The sequence below is a fragment of the Furipterus horrens genome, unplaced genomic scaffold, assembly GCF_987537825.1.
Source record: "Furipterus horrens unplaced genomic scaffold, mFurHor1.1.pri manual_scaffold_12, whole genome shotgun sequence".
NCBI classification, from domain to species: domain Eukaryota; kingdom Metazoa; phylum Chordata; class Mammalia; order Chiroptera; family Furipteridae; genus Furipterus; species Furipterus horrens.
Window position 1 is genome coordinate 3,037,157 of NW_028327182.1, and position 21,080 is coordinate 3,058,236.

Consider the following 21,080-nt stretch of genomic DNA (forward strand, 5'->3'; position numbering starts at 1 on the left):
CAAAGGAGTATGAGTGAGTTAAAGGTCAGTAATAAATTCTACCTCAGATTTAAGCAACTTTAATTAAAAAGCATTTTTGCATTAAACGACATATTCTCTACCATCACCCAAGCATTATTAACCCCAATTTACAGATGCAAAAACTGAGGCTAAGCAATTTAACCAAATTTTACCTATATCAAGATGGACTTGAAACAATTTTTTTAGTACAACAAAAAGAAAATTTTGTGCTGTCTTTTAAAACTTCTGATTAAAATGATCTGGTGGAAAATAATATTTACCAAGAAGTGATCCATATAGGCAATTTTAAAATTGTCACCATGTAGTTTTTGTTTCTGATACTGTAATAACTTTAAAATACACATATACGCTATTTAGTTTTGAGTTGTCAAGTTACAACAAATTCTATTTAAAAAAATAATCCACAACACCAGTGATTTCTTAAGTCCTATATATGCAGCAATCACTACAAAGAACAAACTTGAACGTGTCTATGCATAAGACTGAAACAGACACAAATTTAAAAAAGGAACACAGGTAGGGTTATCAGCACCTCAGTATCCTACCTCTAGTTTTTCTAATTTCCTACCAGGAAGGTAAATGAATCATGGCCAGTAAGTGTACAAGCTCACAATGCTAAGAACTTTTAACACAGTCCTCATTTTATTCTACAGGACACCTTCGTCCATTAGGAAGTAATTTTACGTGCACAGGTGCGAGGCACAGAAAGATGATGGATAAAGGAATAAGGGAGGAAGGAACAGCAGATCTTGGTAACCTCTCAGCCACCCTCAGGTGAGGCACCAGGCAAGGTGACGGGAGGAAGGAGACGATACCAAAGCCCTGGGGACACACGGGTGACTGGAAGTGTGCATGGCCCCTCCTACTAAGTCTGTGCCTCCTGCTCCCCAGCTTCTGCTAAAGGAGAAAGTCTGGGTGTGGGGATTCTGCTTCTGCAGGCGAGAACCAAGAGCAGGAACACCGATGAAGTGAGAAGAAAATGTTCTCACCTTGATTTACCTGGGACGGCTCAAGTCCTGCCTTGGTCCTTTGATCTTTCTTTTAACCTTTATTATAAATATTTTCAAACATGCACAGATCTTGTGAGAATAGTATAAAGAACCCAGCTTCAACAAATACTGAATTTCTACCTTGAACTTTTTAATTTCCCATTCCTAGAAAAAATATTAGCATGGTAGTGTTATTTTCTTATTTTTGTGCCAGAAGAAGGCATAAGTGGTGTTCCCCTAAAAAGCACCTGGCTTGGCAGCATCAATTTAAATAAACAGCCACCAGGAGGAGCTCACCTAGTGCAGCTAAGGGGCCGTGGAGACAGTGCGAAAGTCTGGGTCTACACACTTCAAGTGCCCATAAGCCAACAAAAATCCGTTCGATCTAACCGATTGACCCAGCCAATACCCACGTCTCACGAAACTTATAGAAATCAACACTGAGACTTCCCTGCCAATCTTGGAGCTATTAAGATAGGTTACATGATTTGATTCTCCAGCTCCTGAAACAATTTATAAACCAAAGACATTTTCCCAAATCATAACGTGCTTAGAATCACTGAAGGCCATGGCCAGAAACAAAAATTGAGATCCACCAAAGCACTGTTTGCTAAAGTATGTTACTTTTCAAAGCATATCTTTTATGATATATTTTATATACTGAATTAATTTTTATTTATATAAAAAATTCTCCTTCAGTAAACCTCAGGAAAATTAAGTGCCTCTGTAATCATAAAAAGCTTGCTTTCTCGCCTTTTCCAAGAAGACAGGTTTAAATGAAGCACTGGGCTGGCCACAAAGCCAGCAGGGTTTTTTCTGTAAAACAACAGACACATTTTTCACTTTCACCAATAACTTTATTGATCTGGACACTGTGAACGTGTTGGCTAACCCCCGTGCGGTATAACGATGATTGTTACCAATGGATGCCTTGATCACTAGTGACCTGACTGCGGAGCCTCAGGCAGCAAGAAACCTCCGACACGAAACCCCGCACACCACCTCTGCACGCGTCTTTTATTGTGTTTCAGTGGCGTTTTTGCCCTTCCTGAAATAATAAAGTATAACATGCCAAAAATGTTGTGCATTTTCTCCCATCTTCAATATTAAAATGGCTACACATTCACCTATTTTGATTTTTTTTAATGCACGTTGATAAGACAGCTGTCACAACAGAATCTAACAAAGTTGTTTCTAATGAAGTTAAAGACAACTAAGCACTACTAGTGCCATCGTACGGAAAAAAAGCAAACTTTCCGGCCACCCCAATAAATGCCTGAAGGCAGGCAGGGTGGACAGCAGGCGGCCCAGGCCCAGGGCCCAGGGGACTTACAAGTGGCTTCGAGAGGGTGCCCAGCGGCCGAAATACACTTCCCTAAATAAACACGCGGTGCTCAATCGTAACGAAGTACATTGGGGACAATTCTGAAAGGGCTCATTTCCTCGTAGTTCCCCCCCTTTCTCCGGAAAGGGGGCTTTACACGGCTCTCTCCCAGGCAAAGCAACACAGCCGCCCAGCACCCCGCCAATGCCACTGTACTTGCCTTCAGTCACTAGGTCTTGATCTATTTAATCTTCAAAAAGCTGTAAACATCTCTCTGAATAATCAAAGTTCCACTTTTATCTGATCACATTTAGCTGCCTCTTACAGTAGAAAACGGCGCATCGTGCTGACCCAAACAGAAGCTGTTCTAGCTCCTGGGCCGTCTGAAGGCAGCGAATGAATGAACAAGCAAGGTGAGCCTTAACCTTCTAGGAAACATTAACCAAGAAAAATCTTAAACGAGAAAGAAAACACATTACTTAATGATTACAAACAGTACAGAATGAAGAGGACGTACTAGCTGCCAAAACGCGCTTCTGGCAGCCTGTAACGTCTTGGCTGACCCCTCGGACAGCGAGTCTGTGAGACTTACGTTGGTGATGTACGGCTCGATGGCCTGAGCTGTCCTCTTCAGCAAAGCCTTTGCCAAGTCATACGCTTGCTTGTTTAAGTTCTGAAAAAGAGAAACATGATCTATGTTATAGTTCTCTGTGAAAAAGAAAATATGACCTGTATTCAAAAAGCCACTGAAAACAAACAAAGAAGCCACTCAAGGAAACGGATGAGAAACTAACGCTGAGAAGAAAAGAGAAGGCAAAGCCACGTTTTCCTCCAAAGACTAAGGATGTTGCTAACATCCATTTAAACAAGGATATTTTCTTCTTGTTCATGACATAACGTAAACCACACAGAAAAGGTAACATGTGTTTGTCAGATTCAAGAGGAGCCGGTCATTCTAAATCGAGTCCCAAGTCACATCAGCCCAGCTGCGCACAAACACAGGCTGCTTCACTTCCGGTGCCGGAGAACCGAAGCGTCCTGAGAGGATGACCTGGTTCCAGGGGAGCGGGGACCGGGGCCGGGGGGCGGGGACGCCCACAGGAGGAGAAGGACCAGCGACCGGGGCAGCCGGGCTCCAGCACTTCTCGGGGCGCAGTGACAGCCAAGCACACAACAACAAGCGTGCAAAGAGGAAATTAAGAAAACTAGCTCTGAATAGATTTTGATAATAATAGAAGGAATCGACACCAGAGACCTAAGATGCAGTCAGTACATATTCTAGTTTAAACATATTACAGAAACCAGGAAATAAAGAAGCTGAAATTCACATTCAGCACATTTTTATTTTTAGATTTGCACTGATGCTTGTTTTGTATTATTTCATTCGTTTCTAACAGGTATTTAGTATTTTACTACATAATAAGCTGCAATGTATTCCCTCACTCTCCTAATCATAGACATTAAATGACATGTCTTATACATGACTCCTTGTACATACATGAAGTTTTCTGTAAATTCTACCTTTGCTGTTTTTCAAAATTCTATCTTCTTGTTCTTATTTATTTTTAGAGTTTCTCTGTAAATTCTATACACTAAACGTTGGTCAATTACATGCATAACACGTCTTAGTCTATGTCTGTCTTGTCAATGAAGGTCAGGGTGTCACAGAGCATAGAGAAGCTCCTATATTATATGTGACCATATGTCAATCTTTGCTTATTTTCCTTGTGCTTTATAGCTTTCTTAACAAATTCTTTTCCACACTGTGGTTAAGATGTTGTTTTATGTTTTTAAATAAATTTTTACTTAAACTTAAGGGGATAATATTGGTTAATAAAAGTACGTAGGTTTCAGGTGTACAAATCTGTATATTGTAGTGTGTTCATCACCCCGAATCAAGCTGAAATACAATTTTAAAGGCTTGCTTTTCAGATTTAATTCTTTATTCTACCCTAATTTGTCTTTGGGTATGGTGTGAAGTAAGAACCCAGCATCATTTCCCACATGAATACTCAACTGCCCTAAAACCATTCACTGAAGGGCCCACTGCTCCCCCCAATGACCTCCAGGGACATGTAACGCCCACGCGACCACCTCCCCCACCCCCCACCCCCGCCGGGGCCAGTCCCTGGCTGCTGCCGCCCAGTGACAGTGAAGGGGCTGGAGGACACCAGACCTCACCAGCAGGGGACGCGCCCGCCGCCTCAGTCCTACTCAGAACCCTCTGGCCGGTACTGGCCGTGGGCGCTTCTCTGTGGGTTGTAAATCGGTTTGTCCAACTGCGGGCGCACGCGCAGGCGCGCACTCAGACATTTTCCAGTGGATTGCATTTTCATACTGAATTTTATCTAATGTTCTTTCCTACATCCATCGATATTCTCTTTGATCTACTACGCAGATATCTTAGTTTATTGCTCACGTTTTCTAATGTTATTCCACCTTCACAGTCCTAAAACACAGCCATTTTGCTCCTTATCAATATTCCTTTATACCGTTGATACTGCTGTTGCTCTGTACTGAACTCATGCTCCTGTATTTTAAGTAACATCAGCCTATGGGTCTCCTTCGTCGCTTGGTTTTGTCTAGTTCCCCATGAAGACTACAAACGCGGAGCGGGTGGTGGAACGTTCCTTCCTTTTATTTAATGGGGAAAGTCTGCAGAACACAGACCGCGGTGCCACGTAAGGGAGTCACAGAGGCCTGCTGGCGACGGGCGCACGGGCTCCTGCGGCCAGTGTCGGCGCTACTGCGGACGCTGTGGTCGCTCCTGCTGTCAGGAAAGAAGGCTTTTGCTTTCTGGCTGGTTTTTAAAATACATTAAATTTTTTATTGGTTAAAAGTTAAGATTTTTCTCTCTTGAAACAAACTGGGCCAGTTAGACTTTCGAGGAATTTGTCTAATTCCAAATATGCTGTCATAAGATACTGTTCATAGAACTGCCCTTGACCTTTGTACGGTCGGCTGCTCCCCTCTTCATTGTAACGCTGTGCCCAGGGCGGGGCAGAAGGAGAGTCACGGCTGCCGGATGAAAAGTGGCACAATGAGTAACAGTAACCTAAGAATAACGTCTGTGGTTGGCGCACTCACAACTGTGTGCCCACTTTTGTCGTGTCCCCCCCGCCCCCCCGTACTGTGACCATCTCCCCTTCTCTGATCCACCTTGTCAAGGGTGTGCCCATTTAATACACTTCCCGGATTACCACCTTTGGCTTTTTGTAGCATGTCACTGTGTTTTCTCCTCAATGATTCATGTTCTTCGTTCTTTCTTTCCGAATAGACTTTGTATATTCTGATGATATTTTTATAACTTCCTGAATGGACACTTAGCTATAAAGTCAGATGGAAAAACATTTTAAGTTGCCGCAAGTGTTAATATGTGTCATTCTAATCACCATTCCTACATGTGCTGTGACTGCTGTTACGATCATTCTTCTGACATAATCAGCATGACTGCTACAGACGTGTTACCCTCACGTGTCAGTTCTCAATATTCCTACAGGCTGCTGGTCGGCTTGATCTATTATCACTGACTGAGCGAAAATCGCCACCAAACTGAGTTTCCTCCTCTTTATTCTTCTTTCGGTTTATGATTTATATTATGCTGAGCTCACACACATAGAAGTTTAGGTATCTTCCTGCAAACTAACCCACTGTGCAAACCCCTTCCTCACCCAGTAAAAACTATTCCATCGAATACTAATAAAGCTTCCTCAGTGCCTGGCAAGTCTTTTTTCTATCCTTTTATTGTCACCATTTCTGTGACAGTGTTTTTGTTGTGATCTCTTCTTAACAATGACCAGGTTATTTTGAATCAAATATGATAATCCACCTTTAGTAAATCTGGGCCATTTACATTTATTGTAACGCTTCCTTTATTGTAGTCCTTAAATTTTTAACTCAAATACTTCTTCAAGTTAAAAGCTAATGAACAGATCTATATTCCTGATCATCACAAGGATCATATCACTCATTAACTCCATTCAATTTTATGTTATTTGTATCCAGTGTTTTAAGATCATTTTCTTAATTTTCTAATTAATCATTATAACCATTATTGCTGTCTTTGTCTCATTTAGAGGATTTCTTTTTTTGCTACTATTTCTTGTATCCTCACTACTTTCAGGTTAAATCTCCATCATTACCAAATACTCACAAAGCAGTTTTTTCAGGATCTGTTGACAAATGAATATGAATGTCTCAATTTCACTCGAATGGGATATGCACGCACACCTACAGTTTGTTTTATCTTGTCGCTGTGAAACTGAGTTCCGTTACGTCTGGCATCTCTCCTTCTTACCAAACGTCGGCAGTTCAACCCCAACCCCACGGAGCGGGGACACGCCTCTGCCCTCGCGGCGCTTTACAGGGTGTCCTAGCGATCTACACTCTCTGAGACGTGCCTGCACTGGGGTTTCTGTTCATTCTGCTCGTGATACGTTTGCTACCTAACCCGTAAACTCATCGCTTTCATCAACTCTGGAACACGGTAAGCAAGTTCCTGTTGGAAGAGCCCTTCTCCCCTCTCTGCTTGGTATTCTGAAGTCACAGTTGAACACACTGGACCCTTCCACCCGCTTTTCACGTCTTCGCGTCCTTTGTTTTCTTAATCCCACTGTGTCTCCTGGGCTGGCCCAAAGTGATCGGTTTCTCTCTCACCAGTAACCTTACTGAACAACACGTGCCCCATTCTGTTCCACCGCCTCCTGCCATCTTTCAGGCAACCTCATAATTCCACCTTCCCAAAATTTATTATCTTTTTGAGCTAAGAACTGTCCCAGTGCTTTCTGCAGTCCTCCAGGGAACTGAATTTTTTTCCATTAAGAGAATGTGCTGAAGACGGAAATAAACGGAAACCCCAAGGCGCAGTGTCCGGCGGAGGCAGCAGATGAGCCAGAACTTCCCAGCCAGGCCGTGACAGTGTCTGCCTGGTCATCAAAGAGACACGCAGCCTTGCCTCGTCCTGAAGGAAGATCACGCACTCTCCCCTGACTCATCCTGGGCGCTTTTCATCGAGCGCTGCTTTCAGTTGGGATTAATCGGCGTCCAGAAGGAGCTCCTCACCGAGGCCTCCCTTCCGGTCCCACCCTGTACACAACGTCCCCTTTGAATAAGGACGGGCCTTTGCTGCGGTTGGTGGTGGCGCATTTCACCTGCCCCGTGGTCTCGTCTGGGCCACGTTATTGTAAAGTATCCAATCTCCATCGTCCATCACGGTTTGTGTTGAAAATGGAATGTTTTTGTTGCCTTTAAGTCGAGAATCGCACACGGAAATACGGTCACAGTTTTTCTCACCTAACTTCTGTGGGACCCAAACATCAACGCGATGAACATGGCCAGGCTGGGGCAGACGGTCTTCAGCATCTGATGTGGACGTGCCGAGTGTACTGGTGGTTCTCTCCCGTGAGGGAGAACGCTGGTCTCAATTCATGTCCCAGTTTGATCGCTGTCGACATCAGCTGGTCCACCCGAGCGGGGAGCATCACCCAGCGGGAAATCTCCAGCACGGACCGTCACAAACCACGTCTGACACGTTTGATCAGTCACAGCCCCTTCTCCACACACCACACACGTCTTTTATTGCATTTCAGTTGTGTTTTTACCCCTCTTGAAATAATAAACCATAATATGCCGAAAATATTGCGTGTTTTCTTCCATCTTCAATACTTTTAAATGGCTACGCAAAATTCACTCATTTTGATAGAACTTTTTTTTATTAATGCACGCTGATATGACAGCTGTCACAATACAATCTAACATAATTGTTTTAAATGAAGTTAAAGAGACAACTAAGCACTACTAGAATCATTTACAGAAAAAAACCAACTTTTTGGGCAACTAAATACATAATTTCCTCAGATCTATCTCCCATTCCTCTAAATATCTTTTATAATCCAAAAAGATTTTAATTTTAATGACCATATTTTTTCATTTCTACTTTTTTAAACCTTCTCCTCTTATATATCTAGTTATGTTTTTTTTATTATTTTCACATATTTAATCTTTTTATGGGTACTTTATTATTTTTACCTAATAATTATATTATCTGAATTTTTAGATCTAATCTAGTTTTCAAAACTGAGTGATTATAGATATTTTATCACTTCTTTTCACTTAATTTGTGATTAGTAAGTGCATGTCTGTTAAAGATTAAACACAATTACTATTTATTAGTATTAATCAACAGAACACTCTCCAAAACCAAGGTTAAAGGATAAATCATATTAGAACAGAAGGACAAATTCTGGGGCTTAACATTATCAGGCTTTAGACATTTCTCAGTAGAAATTGCTGCTTACCTTATGGGCAGGTACCAGATTCACCAAAACTGTGTCCAGAAGCTCCTGAGACACGGTATCGCCCTCACAAATAATAGAACTCATGAGATCCACCATGTGCATATGGACTTTCTGATTGTGGCCATTGCTGAAATTCAAAACAGACATTCAGGGCGTAACTAGAAGATCCATAATTCAGTCACCACATGGCACTGACAAACGTGACACTTTAAATGATACAAAAGTACTAACTAGGTCAAACCCTTTACGCCCATTTATAGCCTCTTTCTCTCCCTAAATCTTACAGGGGCGCCCAAGATGCGTGTTTCTCTGCATTTCCAGGGTTGCTTTTCCCTAATTCCAACTAGTCTCACAATCAAAAGCAATTAAGTCAAAAGGCAACCTCAGCTTTATCTTAAATTCCAAAGATCAAATTGCTTTACTAGAGGTAATTTTAGAAATTTTAAAGAACACAAATAATTAAAATATTCACATGAATTAAGGAGTCATCAAAATGTAATTTAAATAAGATTGAAATATAATCCAAAAAACATTTTTACACTGGGTATACAGAATAGACTGCCTTAATGCCAAGCTTGTATTATTATGTGCATCACAAAATTGATTAAGTTCTGTTTGTTTTTAAAACATCCATAAAAACGATGAATTCTTACAACTCTTAGCCTTCCAATATGCACCATAACAGTTAAGCACATTAATCTAAATGTGAAAAATCTTTTATATTTGAAAAAATTATATTCCTAATAAACTTACTTTATCACTGAAAATAATGTTCTGTACAACTGTGTAAAAATTTCATTGCTATCTTCCAACTCAAAGCATATGTTATATGACTTAACCCAGGCAATGTTCTAAAAATAAGAGAAAAAAGATGAAAGAAATCATTGTAATTAGTGAAAACAGACAAGCACAAAAAAGCACACAAAACGAGTTTAAAATGTCATCTCCAAACACAATGCGCTGCTTACCTCAAGTAAGTAAAAATACCGATTGAACTGTGGGCTCTTCGTGTCCTCCAGTCCCTTCAACTGCCTGGTTATAAACATAAATATGTCCTTCAAAAGAAAAAGGATTGATCAGTTTACAAATGTGAATTTAAAATAGCCACAAAACTCCCAACGCTAACTCAGCGCTAGTGCGTATCTATCACGATCAATTGTAAAGACCAAGAAAACTCTTGTGTCCGGCTGTAACTTTTTAAAAGGACATCATTATGTGAAAACACCAATTATTTTATTACCCTTTACAGGAGAACAGGAAATCAGTTTCCATGATCTTAGAGAAAAACTTCACCTTCCGGCAAGTTAAAAAAAGACCTAAAAACTAAGTAGATGAAAATCCATGCTAACTCTGTCAGACTCTAAGAGGCAGCAATGCCTCTGAGCTGCTCGGGTTTGCTGAAACAGCACTCCGTGTGGCAATTACACAGCAAGAACACAGCTCAGGAGCCTTAAAATTCCCACAGAAAATGACCACGCAAAAAGACCATAGATCGCAGGAGCTTAGGAATATCAAAAACACCTCTACAAGCTGCCTTGTCCAGCTTCCTAGCTAATTATTACAGTTATTTGTTTTCCCCACCACTTTTCAATTTATCCCTATCTCTTGCTTTTGGTTTTTTGCTAACAACCTGCTTTGTGCCTGGACAGAAATAGGTTCAATGTCACTTTGGGTAAAATTTTTATGGCGATAATGTTCTGGAGAAGTCTGAAAAAGGCTGAAGTTAGAAAAACTAATTCTGCAAAGGAAGCATGCTACTCAATCAATAAAAAGATAAAAAAATGTTTCCCTTAGAAACAATAAACAGCCTATTTTTAAAAGGGAAGAAATATGCAGATGACTATACAGATTTTCAAGAAAAATACTATGAAAAGTATATCCTTCAAAAATGGTCACTCTGGCAGCACTGCACGAAATGCGTCCCCACGAGAAAGCCCTCCGGCCTGAGGACACAGAGGGTCCCGCGGCCGCTCCAGCGCCCCCGACCTGAGCGTGGGGTCAGGAATGAGGGGTCTCCGACGACCACAGACGACGGCGGGGAGGTTAGAGTCGGGGCGTGACATTTTCTCTCCCTGCTACCGCAGACGGAGAAAACGATGACTCTGATGCAGGGAGTTAAAACTGTTCCAGAAGTATTTAGAAAACTACCTCAAAGTGAGTAATTTATTAAGTACGACCCCGATAAAATTTTAAAAAGCTATTTAAAGTAAGACCCAAAAACTGACCAGAAAAAACAAGACAACGCCGCAGTTTCCCAAGTGAAGCGATCCCAAGGCCCCCTTGGCGCTCAGCTCTCCAGCGGCCCCATCAAAGCCGCGGCCCCCCCGGAGGACCGGCCCCCCCAGAGCCCGGGCACACATGGCTGCGAAGCCCACCGAGGCGGGGCCCGTGCCGCGCCCTGGCCCGCACGCCCCTCTCCCGAGCGTGCCCGAGACACCCGGGGGGGGGGGGGGGGGCTCACAGTGGGAAGCCGAGACCCCAGCCGGCATGCGAGGCCACGCCTGGGCCACGCGCAACACTGCGCCCCAGTTCCACCTTTCAATGGCACACACCGCCCTGCCGCCCGCAGCGCGACACACAACGGACGTGGGCAGCTGCTGATGAAAGCGCCCACACCGGGGCCCGCGCTCCACGGCGGGCACCCACGGCCTCCCGCGGCCCCGCCCCGGACCCCCGTCTGCGCCGCCAGCGCCCCCCGCCCCCGCCTCGTGCTGCGAAGACCCCGTCCGCACGGCCGTCCCTGCCGCCACCGCGGCCGCGCCCCGGGGGCCTCTGCCAGCCGCTCGCTGAACCTGTGCTCCTTCATTTCCTTGAACCCCACTCCCGCCACACCTTCCGTGGAATGAACCCGGATTCCCACAAACTCAGGTCTGCGCCAGACACCGTCTTTTCCGTCCTAAACACGGCCTTCACTGTGGATTTTCAAAAGGGAACGGCAGTGACCCCAAGGGACGCACGACGACGCGAGCAGCACAGGAGGGACCGACGGTCAGACGCCGTCCGCTGACAGCCGGGCTCCGGGACTCAGACGCGGCTCCGCAGACGCCCGCCGCCGCCCGGGGCGCGGAACCAGGGAACCCCCGAATGCTTCTCCTCCCACCCGCGCCGGAGAGGCGGCCGCGGCAGGCCCTGAACCCCGCACTTGCCTTCAGCTTGTCGGGGGACGTGTACGGGGCCTCGGGCGCATAGATCCGGAAGATGTCCGCGAGGCAGCAGGCCACCAGCAGGCGGACGTCCTTATCCGGGTGCTTGAGGAAGAAGTCGGAGGCCAGATGGAGAGCCAGGTTCAAGTAAAGCTCCTTTTCTTCTTCCGAGTCCTGATCCATATCCATGAATGTTTTCACCACCATCTGCACAAAACCACAAAAACCCATTAATGAAACCCTTCGTGTAGAAACAGTCACTGGAAATAAAAGCCACGCTAATGCAAAGGGTGAGCTTCCAATCAAGGTCTTTGTTCTTCCCCTGTAAGTACCTGAGAGAACAAGAGCTTCTAAGAATACAGGGCAAATATCTGTTCTTTACAAAAATAAATAAAATACTTTTACGTGACCCATCGTACTGTCAACCAGACTTGAAGTCGACAACTCCCCTTACATCGTGCCTCTGGTCTCGCTGTCGCAACGGAGCTGAAGGGGAGGGTGTTCTCGACAGCAGCAGCTTCTGAAACAATACGTCGACTCCTTCCACTGGGAGGAAAAGTGCCTTCCCCGGAAAGCCCAGGACGACTCCTTATCTCTCCGTCTGAGCCACAGACCACCCACTCGCCGCAGAAGCGCTCTTAAGCAGAAAGGGTGACAGCACCCTTAGGCGTCAGAGCTCTCAGGGGGGACCACCGTAGCCCCCGACAACTACCACCCGGGCTGACACGGGCAGCAGCTCAGGGGAGGACGCAGTGGCACATGGCTCGTACAGGGGAGCAGAGGGAACCCAAGGAAGTGGAACCTTCTTCAGAAACCCTGACATGAAACAAGTGGGGGAAACGAGAGCGGGAGGAAGAGCCGAGGCTGAGCTCTGGGACGCGTCCCCTCTCACTTCAGTGTGAGCAGCCCCACGGCCCGGGGCACCTAACGGAAGTGCCTGACTCGGCAGGGCCAGCAGAGGGGACCCCCTGGCACCCACTGGTGGCACTGCGCGTGCTAATCGTCACGTGGGCTGGCCACCAAGCATCTTATCTAGGACTTGGTCCCGGAGACAGACGGCAAGGACTGCCACTCTGCTGTCCAGCCAGACTCCCAAGTGACGCCCGTCCCCCCCCTGGAGGACGCCCGGAGCAGCTGGGCACGGCGTCCCGGGGAGGCCCTCGGTCCCACGGTGGCAGGTGCCGGACGAGCAGCAGGCCACCCCTGCGGGGTCCAGGCTGCGACGTCCACGCCCACACGCCGGACTTCCCCGCCTGAGCGCTTTGAAGACGTGCGCTCTGACGGCCTCGCGTGTCACAGAGAGAAGGACCTGCACGCGGAGAACTCGCGCTCCGGTCCCGCCACGGGGGAGCGAGAGGTAAGCATGTTGTCGATAAAACGTTCCAGGAAGCCCCAGACATTATACACACAGGACACCTGGCACGTTAACAAATTGTTATAATTATTAAAACTTAACAGCTGTACTTGTACGTGTCAAAAACTATCATCGTCCCACACTAGATCCTGTTGGGGACGCTCTGAAGAGGCTGCTGAGGCAGCGGGAAGGGGAAGGCAGAGAACTTAAGGCAGACGAAGCCCACCAGCCAAACCGCTGCTGCGCGGAAGCACCACGAAGTAACGGGCGCGTCCTACCGGCACCGAGGCAGGCCCTGCGCCGTCACTCTGCGGCTCACGCGCGCTTCGTCACGGGCCGGAGGACGGGGGCTCCTCACGCCTGCCTACGGCTTACATGGTGTTGTAAGCTCCTCAATGACTCACGAGTCCCCTAAATTAAAAAAGATGCCTGAGAAAAGAACATCCCTAAAAGACGCTACATGCCAATCGCTTCATAAGTGTCGTCTCTGTGCTTAACATCAGTTTCTTCGTAAACAAGAGGGTTGTTTACCCGTCGCTGCTGAAGTATAAACAGACCTGAGGAAGTGAATGTATCTGCTTCCCTCAAAATTCTGTAAGGTCGAGAGAATGCAAATCCACGGACTAGGAGAGACGTCTCATACAGAAAGGGCTTGTGGCTTGGCTATTCTAAATAAAATATATAGAAGTTCCAAACTGGATAAAATATCCACATACTGGTAAATTAAATCTGCTCAAAGATATCTATCGCTTTGAATAATAAACATCTGATATCTGACATCCTGATACTTTATGCATAAAGCTATGATACTCAGACTTTACATGAAATTTATAGTCGTATTAGGGTTCTTCTGATGAAAATAAACCATGCAGTGACAGCTAGTTTACAATCAATAGCCATTTTGTAATAAAATATTATGTTATTATTTTATAATAAAATGGCTATTGCTTTAAGTAACTTCTAATATTGCTTTCAATAGCTTTGCTTTAAAGTTCCTGGGCCTTCAATAGTTAATTAAGGCAAGTTTTCCAGTTCTGAAATATAAGTAAATAATAACGTGTCGGCAAAATAAATGACTAAGTAAATACAACCTGGAAAGGGACAAAATACTCAAAAATATCAAACGCCTGAACTAACTGATACATCAGCTCAACACTCTCCCCCGGCCACTCGGTCCCCGAACCCCCTGAACAATCATGAGGGACCGTCCCTGCCACCAAGCAGGGGAGGGCTGTCTGGAGCACCAGCCCCCTCTGGGCAAGGTCCCCGCCAGCCTCGATCCACTGCCGCCCGTCCGAAGCGGGGAGGAGAGCTGACACAGAAGCCCCGCGGGCTACGCTCGAATAACTCGGGAGAAGGTAAAATACAGCCCGAGTCCTCAGTTCAAAACCTTAAAACTCCCTTTCTCCAAATGGGTGTTTTCATCACATGAATGACATGAGCAGGAGAGGACGCCCTCCGCACCAACATGCACGCGGGCCCTGTGGCCTGTCCCTTACCCCACGGAGCCGGAGCGCGCGCCTGCGCAGCGGCTAAGGCGGCCCCCGGTTCCGCGCTGCCCCCCGAGGCCCCCCGGTTCCGCGCTGCCCCCCGAGGCCCTCTCCCGGCCCCGCTCCGCGCCCGCATCCTCTCTCCAGGTGCCCCAACGAGACGCAGCCCTCAAGGAGCCCCACACCCCGCACGGGGCCCCACATGTGGGACGCGACCTGACTCACCTTTAAGCGCCGGACCATCTCCTCTTTGGATATCTTATCAGAGATTTCCTTGACGCCGGGAGGGTACGTAATTTTTCCATCGTTGGTCCTCGTCTTTGAATGAGCCATGATGGAAATATTTTCACCCCTGAAACAGGAAAGCTGTTAGATGCAAACCAAAGACTAAGCGTAAACAACGTTCACAACCCGTGCAAAGTAACGTGCCCAACAACAGCCTGCGGCTCTCCCCTGCAGCATCCCCGCCTCTAACCAACGGGACGCGTTTCACTGAACAGTCCCCAAGTTTTCCATTTCAGCCCTTCTCACTCACATCTGCACTAACCCTCCCACCACACCATCTACGCAGGACAGAAAGAAATGTCCAAGGTAAGCACGTTTTTAAAGCCCCGCGAACTGCAAGGACCCACACCAGCGAGCGCGCAGGCGCCTCAGGCGAGGACGGAGCACCGCAGCGTCACGTCGCGTCCATTCACGCCCACCCGACAAACGCAGACCTCGGGGACGCTGTCCCCACGGGGCAAACCCAGCAGGAAAAGCTGAGCCTGCCGAGGCACAGCGTGACGTGACAGGCCTTCCTGACATGAACGTGGGACAGCGCCCCAGCCACACCGCGCAGAGGAGACAGGAACGCAGAGCGCACCGTGCCCCCCCCCCCACGGGGACAGCGGGGACAGCGGAGACAGCAGAGCCAGCCGCCCCGCTGACGGCAGTGCAGAGCAATCACCGGGACGGGGCACCAGCCAGCGAGTGCTGGCCACAGGCCTCGCAGGTACTGGGGCCACGTCACCCGAGGTGGCCAGTCAGCCTCTACCCGCGGACTCAGTGACCCCCACGGGCAGCAGCCCAAGCATCCAAGGCCGGTAATGCCAGGTCCTGCCCAGAGGACAGCCCTTCCGCTCTAGGCCTCCAGGAGTCCCCACGACAGGGTCTCCGGGACAACGAGCGTTCCCAGGTCCCCACCAACCAAGGACCTTCGGGAACGGGGCACTGCGGGCTCCAGCGGAGCCGGACCTCAGAGAGCCAGCGGGCCTGCCACCCAGGCCGCAGACGCGCACACGACCCGGTCACGGGACCGCTGTACTTGTACTTCCAGGACACAGAAGACAACTCGAGAACATACATAAGGAACGAAAGTTATAAAAAGGAAACTAGGAGACTTGAACAAAAAAGAACTTGTAAAAGTTGAAAAATTAAGAACTATGATATATCTGAACAAGAAAATCTCCAAACATTTTAAAATGCTGAAGTACTTCCTAATAATGAATGAATTAAACGAAAACAAGCCCAGGATGAACACAGCAAAAATCACAGGCTGATCTTGCAAACTTTTGCTACAACATTTGAAAATTTAGTAACATGAAGGAAATTTATACCTTACCAAAACTAAGAAGAAAAAATACTATTAAGAAACTAACTAAATAAATAATAAATCTTTCCACAAAATAAAATCTCTCAGTCTGGATGGCGTGGCGACAGGGAGCCCCCCATGGGACCCACCCCACACAGGGGGCCGGCGGGGACGGAAGCACCCAGCCGGCCTAGAGTCCAACAGCACCCACCAAGTCAGCTTCCGGACTTAATTCTGTGCTCTAGTCACTTGATAAGAGGTCCCCACCGGGAGGACTCTGTGTACTACTTTTTGCAACGTTATGTCCATAATTATTTCACAGAAAAGGATTTCAAAAAGCAAAACAATCAATTGTATTCATAGCAATAGCAACCAAAAGTTTAAAAACAGTTTACACTGAAAAGCATAAACTACCCAGGAATTAATCTAACAAAAGATGCTCAAGTTTTGTTGAAAGGTTAACATTAAAAATAAAAATTAAGGTAAATGCACAAGGCCAAGAACAGCAAGATGCTGAAAGAAACACGCAGTGCACACGTGTCCTACCAGACAGGGAAACCCAGTATAAAGCTGAAGCGAGCCAGACGGTGTGGGGTGGCTCAGAAAGGACAGCTCCACGGGCAATGTCAGACACCCCAGAGACAGAGCCACCCAACGTGAACCTTCATACATAAAAGCTGGGTGGGGCAGGCATATCAGGGAGAAAGGACAGGGAGAACAAAATAAAAAGTTGTCACTATCACTCAGTATTTTAACAACCAGTCTTCCGGTCCTTGAACTCTAGATGTTTTTCCTTTGTGTGTTTTTTTATTTCTTTCGTCAATGTCTTGTTTTCAGCATACGAGTCTGCAGTACCCTGAGCAAAGCTTACTCTTGTTACTTTTTCTTTCTGATGCTCTGGTGAAGGGACTGTTTTGTTAATTTCCTTCTCAGACACTTCACTGTTAGTACATGGAAGCACAACTGATTTTTACATGTTGATTCTATAGTCTGCAACTTTACTGAATTTACTGGCTCTAAGAGGGTTTTTTCCCCCAGGGTTTTAGGGCTTTCTACACATAACATCATGCCATCTGCAAACAGGTAGTATTACTTTGTCCTTTCCAATCGGAATGTTTACTTATTTCTCTTGCCTGATTGCTCTGGCTAGAACCGCTGAACAGAAAGGGCAGGAGTGGGAATCCTGGCGTTAGAGGAAAAGCTTTCCATTTTCCACCACCGAGAAATGCAAATCAAAACCGCAATGAGGCGGCACTTCGTACCTGTTAGGATGGCCATTATAAAAAAAAATTCAAGTATCACTGAGGATGTGGAGAACTGGGACCCCTGTTCACTGCTGGTGGGAATGTGAAACGATGAACTGAAAACAGATAAAGGTCCCTAAACACACACTAAACACACACACACAGACACACACACACTCTCTCTCTCTCTCTCTCTCTCTCTCTCTCTCTCTCTCCCTAAATGCATCCAGCATAGGCTCTAGCAATCCCAATCCCGGCTCCCTGACCCAGAGGAACGGACACCCAGCCCTGAGGAGGCGATGGGCACCCCCACGCGCACTGCAGCAGCATCACAACGGCCAAGGCAGAAACAGCACCCACGCGGTCAGCAGCAGAGGCCTGGATTAAGAAAAAGCGGCACAGAAGTCCAATGGGATGCCTTAAAAAGGAGGGGAAACTGCACCCCCTGCACTGACGGGGGTGGGCCCGCAGATGTGCTGGGTGAGCTGCCCCGGCCGGAGGGGGGGCAGCCCGGTGCTGCGCGCTCAGGCTCTGCCGAGAAGGCCGGCCCACGGGCAGCGTTCTTACGAAACAGACGCGCCGGGCACAGGGAAAAGCGGAAGTCACGGCTGCGCTCCTGTCCTGACCGTGGCAATGTCCTCGTTTGTTAGTGCATCTGTCCAAACTCGTCAGATTATATACATTAAGTAGGTGGGGGTTTTGTATATCAGTTATGCTTCAAAAAAGCTGTCCAAAAAAAAAAAAAGAAAGAAAACTTTCAGGCAGTCTTTGGGAAGTAACTGTTCGCCCCCATTTGCTGGGGGAAAAGGACGGTGGGGCAGGGAAGGGCCAGCGGGCAGCTCTACCCGCAGAGAGGCGTCTGGGCCAGGGGGGGCCTTGGGGGTCCTTCGCGCCAGGGAACACCAGGGGCACAGGCGAAGGCGCCGAGGAAGACCTGTCACGCAAGACGAGCGCCAGGCCAGTGAGAGGGGACCCCCCAGGAGCGGGGCGGGGCAGAGCCGCAGGGGAGCCTGACAGTGATGGCCGGGGCAGGGGACCAGGCCAGCGACACCGCGCGCAGGGGTCTGGGATACCCCGTGAGCACAGAGCAAGCGTCCTCACCGGCCGGACTCACGAGCAAACTCTCTGTCCTGTACCTTCGAGTCTGGAGCCATGTTTCAGCGTCCCCTGACCCCCGGGGCAGAACGAGGCTCCTCCCCACACAGCGTGCGGGGATTAGCCTTCCCCACCCCACAGTCAATGACACACTTATTTCCGCCTCTTCCTTCTCCTCCACACGAGCTCCTGCAGACGAGGCCAGGGTGCTAGTTCACGGCAGCATCTGTCACAGGTCCCAGCACAGAGCAGGCGCCCAGGAAACCCGGGCGTGTGAGGACCAGCACTGCACTAAGAGACGGCAGCCGCCACCGGCAGCGGGGCCCGGACAGGGGGCCTCAAGCGCGGTACAGCCGGCCGGGGGACTGCCAGCAACTTCAGGGTGAGCAGGACGGAGCGGCCGGCGGCACGGGAGGGCGAGAGCACGAGAGACGTGAGTCACACCTCTGAACAACGGCAGAAGAACGGGGAGATTGCTTACGAGACTCAAAGCTCTGGTTCCCGGAAAGTCAGTTATTTCTATATTTATTGAGAATTTACTTGGTGCCACATATGATGCCAGGCATCAGGAATGCAGTAATGAGCAAAATGGAACCCCTGCCCTCACTGTAATACAGACAGGGAAAGAACAGAGAGAGACGAAGGCTTGGTCTAGAAGGCAACTGGAGGTGCGGACCTACCATCCTAGGGAAAGGCCAAGGCCAGGAACGACCCCAGGACCACAGCTTCAAGCTTTGCGGGTTTACAGAACCAGGAAGGAGGATGTGCAGTGAGCTGAGGTGCCGAGACGGACCCTGGGGGAGACACCTGCACTGATCCGGGCGGGGCCGGCGGAGAACACGGGGCCTGGGCCTTCTGCGTCTGGGGATGGAGGGCGGGGCGCGCCGCTCACACACACAGAACGACCGCGGCAAACGCTCCCGTGGGCTCGGGCAGGGGATCTTTACGAGTGTCGGAAAGGAAGAACGCACGCACACCAGACGACGAGGTAAGGAAACGAGGCGGGAAGAAGGGGAGGGGAAAGGAGGGGTCAGTGCAGACGAGCCAAGGGAAGGAAGAAATAGGAGCTTCGGCTGCTACGGGAAATCAGCGGAGAAAGACGCCCCGCACAGCTGCTCCTCTGAGCTTCAGCGTCCGCCCAGGACACGATCTGACCGAGTGCCGCTCACCTCTGGGGAATTCCAGTTACTCACACGTAAGGGACGCAGCCACGACGAAGAGGAGAAAGGAATAACCTGGTCAGGAAGCAATCTGCGTGGCTCTGACCTGTCAGAACCCCCCTCACGTACTGTACACACTACACAACAGCATGCCAGTTAATTCCTTTCTCTGTTTTAAAAATATAAGTTTTTAACTTACCACTAACTTATAGTAAAACTACAATATTCTAGAATTTCCCTGTTTTTAAAGGGTAAAAACAGAAAGCCACTAAGTTTAAAAATTGATATATGCACAGTTGTAAGTATTTACACTTTATGTTCATATGAACAGTAAGAAAAACACAAAAGAACATTCGAATACTAAACTACTTATGCACCCACTGAATACGTTCAAATAAAATAGTCACTAAAGAAAACACTGATTTTTTTTAAAAAATCACACTAATAGGTCCAGGGAGGAAAAAATCACGCTAGCATTCAATCCTGAACAAGGGACAGCAGGAACAGAGAAGGACAAAGCGTGGACCGGGCAAGGCCAGCCGCGATGATCCTGTTTCTAACTGATCTGGGAAGAAATACAGGCAGGGCTCTGTCATCTTCACGACGATTTTCCTTAAAAACCTAATGGGGACAAGAAGATCAGAGTCGCAGGAACCCAGTGAAACCACCCCGAAAATCCCAACCTGGCCATGTTTACTAGACGCTGTCTTCCCTCCCCGGACCAGGTTTGAGGTGCAGGGGGTGAACCCCACAACCGGCCCTCAGGCGACCAGCAGGTGGTGCCCTCCGGGAAGCCACCCCTGCACCCCCAGAAGCATGGCTCCCCGCCGGGGCGGCCGAAAAGCTCGGGGGTCCTATCCAAGAGCAAAGGGACAAAACAAAGTATGTTACCCGCCCCTTCGGATTTAACCTTTGGGCCAGGTCTCCGTACCTTCCCACCACCCAACCAAAAAGCGGTCCTTCGTGCACAGGATGTCACCACTAACCCACCATTCGGCCTGAACTAACCTTTACTCATTCAGATTGACTGTACTTAAGTTGTCCCCGCCATTCCTACGCGTCCCGGTGAGAATGAAGCCATGTGAAACGCCTAAGAAGTCCTTTTAGGAAGCTGACCCATTCCGTCCACACTTCTCATGTCTGTAAAGGTCAAACACGGTTTTCCTCGCACGCCTCGTCCCTTTAAGGACACCCGTGGTCCAGAAGGGAGCTGAGCTGAGGGACCCAGCTCACACAGAGGGACCCCAGGCCCTGCAGCCCCTCAGCAGCCCCAGCTCCCAGCTGAACCCCCAGAGTGCCGTGCTGAGCCCCCTCCCAGGACTACGCCTCATGCCAGCACAGACACTGTCACTCATTTACCGCATGACAGCACCTCTCTAGGGGGGGTCAGC

At 48.1% G+C, this 21,080-nt stretch overlaps 1 protein-coding gene across 2 annotated transcripts in view; it reads right to left on the minus strand.

The window, feature by feature from the left end:
- Window positions 1–14,966, minus strand: part of PDS5B (PDS5 cohesin associated factor B) — a 78,559-nt gene extending 63,593 nt beyond the window's left edge. For both annotated transcript variants that reach the window (XM_090258923.1, XM_090258922.1), the window contains exons 1-6: window positions 14,843–14,966; window positions 11,777–11,980; window positions 9,599–9,685; window positions 9,384–9,481; window positions 8,631–8,757; window positions 2,927–3,007 (exon numbers count right to left, since the gene is read on the minus strand). In XM_090258923.1, coding sequence (XP_090115049.1) covers window positions 2,927–3,007; window positions 8,631–8,757; window positions 9,384–9,481; window positions 9,599–9,685; window positions 11,777–11,980; window positions 14,843–14,950 — 705 coding nt within the window. In that variant the 5' untranslated portion in view covers window positions 14,951–14,966. The remainder of the gene's footprint in view (window positions 1–2,926; window positions 3,008–8,630; window positions 8,758–9,383; window positions 9,482–9,598; window positions 9,686–11,776; window positions 11,981–14,842) is intronic.
- Between the last annotated feature and the right edge of the window lie 6,114 nt (window positions 14,967–21,080).